Source organism: Arachis hypogaea, chromosome 11 (genome assembly GCF_003086295.3).
Source record: "Arachis hypogaea cultivar Tifrunner chromosome 11, arahy.Tifrunner.gnm2.J5K5, whole genome shotgun sequence".
NCBI lineage: Eukaryota > Viridiplantae > Streptophyta > Magnoliopsida > Fabales > Fabaceae > Arachis > Arachis hypogaea.
Genome location: NC_092046.1, coordinates 31,475,295 through 31,479,891, shown reverse-complemented (window position 1 = coordinate 31,479,891; position 4,597 = coordinate 31,475,295). Strand labels below are relative to the sequence as shown.

Genomic DNA, 4,597 nt, shown 5'->3' with positions numbered 1-4,597 from the left:
TCTTTCTATTCTCTTTTAGTCACATTTAGACATTTGTATTCTTTTTATGAAAGGAATAAAGTATCTTTTTTTTAGGAAAAAAAAAATCTAATAATACATGACAATTATATCTAATTTGTTTGTGTTAAAAATTCTTGTAAAATTGTTACTGAATTAGTCCTAAATTTTTTAAGAAATTAGCCGATAAAAATATATATTTGAAGTAAATAAAAAATTTCTAAAACAAAATTATAACAACATAAGACTTAAAGGATAATTTTAAAACTTTTAACAAACTTCAAAAATTAAAAATATACTTTAAAAAAGAAAGAAAAAGAATCACATGCACAGACTATCATATACTCCATTGTGTGATTGCGAAATAATTTTACATAATATAATCGATAACCCAAGAAATTCATTTACATAATTAATTACACATCTGTCAGTGGATAGCTTTCTCAATATACATGAACTCCCTCAATCAATGCAGACTCCCACTGAATAAAAAACTGGAAAGGTATGATCAAACACTGCATGTTCTTGAGACTAAAGGGTAATGTCCACAGTCCTCAATGAGTGAATTTCCTAGCAATTGCGAGCAACATGCAAAATTGGTAAGATGTTTGGTTGGTGAGTCTTCAAAATCCATGAATGTACAAAAGAAGATGGATAATTAAGATATGCTCCACCCCTGAGGCAGTCTCCATTGTCTATGCCAGTAGATGGAAATTCTTGACCACAAAGGAAATTCAAAACTGTATTCCAGTGGTTGGTCGACTGGTCCGGCCACTATCAGCGGCAACCAGACATATCGTGAGTCTCTCAAGTCCACCGGATTCCACCTATCTGCCATGAAGATAAACGAACCTGGGAATCTTGGTAGGGGAAGCACAAAAGTGCTCTGAGCAAAGAAGGTAGTTAGTCTTAACATCTTGTTTCCTCCAACGCACGGATTTCCCATTGTTTCCCAAGGCCCCATTATTGACTCAGCCGCATGAGCCAGAGCCTCGTTTGGGGCCCATCCTGTACACCCTGAAGTGATCATGTAATATGTGCCTTGGTGCTTGAAGAGAGCAGGCGCTTCTCTATGCTCTCCCACAAGAATCCTCCTCATGTCTGGTGTAACGTCGAGATAATCTTCGGTTAGTGGTCCAATGTGGAGTTCGCTATTATCAAAGGAGGAGTAGATTATGTATGCCACGCCATCATCGTCTTTGAAAATTGTCATGTCCCTGCTATCATATCCATGGGGCCTTTGGCTACCAAGATAATCAAAAGGACCATCCGGTGTATCACTAATGGCTACACCAACAGAAGCTTTGGTATAATTAGCATCATCGACATGCATCCACATCACATACTTTCGAGTCTTCTCATTGTAAATCACTTTCGGCCTCTCAAGCACATTGGACTTGTAAAGATCATGGGATTTGTTTGTTTCCTCTGCCGCCAAAACAATTCCCTCATGTTTCCATGTCCAAAGATCCTTAGAAGAATAACAAGCAACTCCTATAATGTCCACCTGATGGAAAAGAGAGAAAAAATGTTTTGTCACAACTCACAAGGGTATGCAACTGAGAAGATATGCATGGTTGCTATATAAAACAAAAAGTTTCCTTGGAAGGCACTGAAGGATGAGATTATAGCATTGAAAGTCTCCATAAAACTATCAGAAATAAAGGAAGCATAGTTGGAGAAACAAGACCAAGAAAGACCGAAAAAGGAACGAAAAGGGGAAAATTTACATTTTTACATATTAAAGGAACACACACAGATATATATATATATATATATATATATATATATATATATATATAAGTGAAAGGGAACACCGTATGGAAGGGTCAAAAGACTCGGCACCTTCCCGTTTCTTTCCTTTCAAATATGACATTAGTGCCATTTACATTCTGCTGACTCATTTAATAACTTAGAGAGATTGAACAACCAAGGGAAAACATTTTCAGAGGGACCAACATTTCAGAAGAAATGCAGATGTCCTGGAACTGGAAGCAAACACTCTGTTCAGTATAAGCAAAGGGCCTATAATCAGTGGATTCTGAACCTTTAATGGGAGATATTGGCTTTAAAGTACAATGAACAAAATCTGAGCCTGAGATAAGTGGAAAAGGATTTGCAAAACTAGTGGTTAATCGGCACCTGGGAAGTGTTAGACCCCGATGAATCCTAAAGTGAAACTAATACTCTCGTCAAACTGGTGGAAAATGTATCAACTTTCAGTTGCACATTTCCTGACATAGCTCTCAAAGTGAGGGTTGCGGGCCTATTAATATCCTCCAATAACTTCTCATTGAGGTGTTCTTTTTGCCTACTTTGAAATATCTAAAAGAGGAGTAAGCAAGGCATGCTTTAAGGTGGCTAACCGATTTTATTCACTATGGTGTTATTTTTCTGATATTGACTGGGCGGATTCTACCATGGAAGAGTAAGAAACAGACTGCAGTGGTTTCAATTAAAGTACTCTGTAATCCAACAAAAAATATAAGACCTATATCTCTTGTTATGCCTCCTTTTGTTACTTAATTTTATTCAGAGCTCTCAAATTGTTTTTGATGAACCATGGATAACCAAAGACTGGAGTCTGTAGAGTGTGAATTTCTAGTAGGATTAAAGTTAGAAAACCTAATACTAGGAGACTACCAGCTCTGAGCATGTTATTATGCTAATATTTGCATTATAACCAAATGAAATGACTCTTCATGAAAAACAAAAAAGGAAAAGAAACACAACTTACACGATAAGCTCCTTTCTTGTGAGCACGGTATGTAGGACCATCTTTATATTCACCATACCAATAGTATGTGCTTGATTTTTCTTCATAAAGAATGCCCCCTCCATGAGCTTGAATAGGATTTCCATCCGTATCCAACCAAATCTTCCCGGGGTAGTAGTAATAGCTATCATTCTGTGCAGTAATCATTGGATCTACAACACTCTTTTTACCAGGAAAAAATAATTGTCTCAGTTGGGAATTCTCATCCATGAGTTCATCTGCCAAAGTGGGAGTCCGATGCTTAGGCCTGCGCTTCAGCGCCCGAGGGGATCTCTTGCCTCGTGGTGGGGACAATTGGAAGTGTATCTCTTCCAGTTCTTGAATCTCACGGAACTGAGGAAGATGAGTCACCCGAAATTGAACCTCTCTGCCACCTTTTCCATCTCTTTGGCGAGTATTCAAATACAATTGAAGCAGAAAAAAGCATCCTAACAAGCTCCATAACACGGCATATATAGAACATCTGCTCCCTGCATTGAAATGTAAAGCCATTGATTTCCGGTATACGTTCCTCATCCTCATTTTCTCTATCTTTTATATCTCTGAAACAATGCTGCAATTAACAAAACGCAACCTATCACAAACATCTAATTTAGATGCCAGTAAAGAGAACATGAATTCCACCACCACAAAATCGATTTAAGCAAAGTAGTTGTGTAAAATTCTGAAAACAATCCCAACTTGATTTGTAGAATTACCCTTGCTGTGTCATGAATCGTACACATATCTTAATCTTGATTGCAGAGTTAAATTCTAAGCACCGTCAATACCCTTATCTTGCTGATTAAAAAGCATACAAAATCACCATCTTGCTATAAACTACATGACTTTAAAATCAAACCTATACATTAATCACCAACTGAAAATACTTAACCTAAACCTTACAACGGGAATACATAAATATCTTTTTTTTTTTAAATAAAAAAAGTGTTTTTATTCCCAAAATGATAGCAGGACAAATAATCACAGTTCAACAACATACATGCGTCAAAATTTAACGGTATTCCTCCGTTACTAAAATTTGAAAAAGAAATTAAAAAATCTGCAAAGGTAATAAAAGTATGCGTGAAGTGGAAGACTTGCCTGGAAAACTAACCGACATGGTTTCTTTTTGTGTCGAAAGAGAGATGAAGAAAAAGACTAACACAACAGAACAGCAGCGAAGTAAGGAATGGAGAGGGATGGTGGGTTAGAGTGTATAATTGGGTAGTTAAGCATATGCGTGAGGTTTTGGATCTGAGGTGGTTTGGATGATGTTGACTTTGCAACCAAAGAAGGTCTCAGAGAGACACCGAAACGAAGGTCAGAGGCAGACAGCTCCCACAAGTTAATTTGTTTCCCTTCAACATGATAAAGGAACAACTATCATTCATGAGTTGTTTTGAATTCTTAATTAACGGTAGGAGAAAGAAAGAGTATATATATTTTTGTGTATTTTTTGGGACGTATTCGTATTCGTATTTAAAGTATCGTATACATGAAAAACATTAAATTACCGATGCTGTTGTTGGGGGTGGTTAGACCATCTCTAGTAGTAAACTCATTTCAGTTTTTATTTATGATTTATTTGTCAAAAAAAAAAAAAAAACTTTACATTAATTTTTACGTCATAAACAGTAAATAAGAATTCAAAACATCTTTCTCTTTTTTATTAAGACTTAGGAGAAACTAATTTTAATTTCTATTGTAGTCCTACTTAATTAATTAATTAAAATACTTAAAATTAATATAATTATTATTTTTTTATAATAATATTATTTAAATTTATAATTTAAAATAATTTAATATTATAAAATATTAAAATAGATAACTTTAATTTGATTA

The 4,597-nt window shown here is 35.3% G+C and overlaps 1 protein-coding gene across 2 annotated transcripts; it reads right to left on the bottom strand.

Annotated features, from left to right (window-relative positions):
• Window positions 1-351: 351 nt before the first annotated feature.
• On the bottom strand, window positions 352-4,208 carry LOC112720618 (uncharacterized). 2 transcript variants are annotated; one of them, XM_025771610.3, is made up of 3 exons: window positions 3,857-4,208; window positions 2,735-3,326; window positions 352-1,504 (listed from the first exon to the last, which is right to left on the bottom strand). In XM_025771610.3, the coding sequence occupies exons 2-3, from the start codon at window positions 3,293-3,295 to the stop codon at window positions 656-658; spliced, it is 1,410 nt and encodes a 469-aa protein (XP_025627395.1). In that variant the 5' UTR covers window positions 3,296-3,326; window positions 3,857-4,208; the 3' UTR covers window positions 352-655. The 2 variants fall into 2 exon arrangements, with proteins under 2 accessions (XP_025627395.1, XP_072062778.1); XM_072206677.1 differs by having other exon boundaries at window positions 2,735-3,239; window positions 3,853-4,097.
• Window positions 4,209-4,597: the final 389 nt, after the last annotated feature.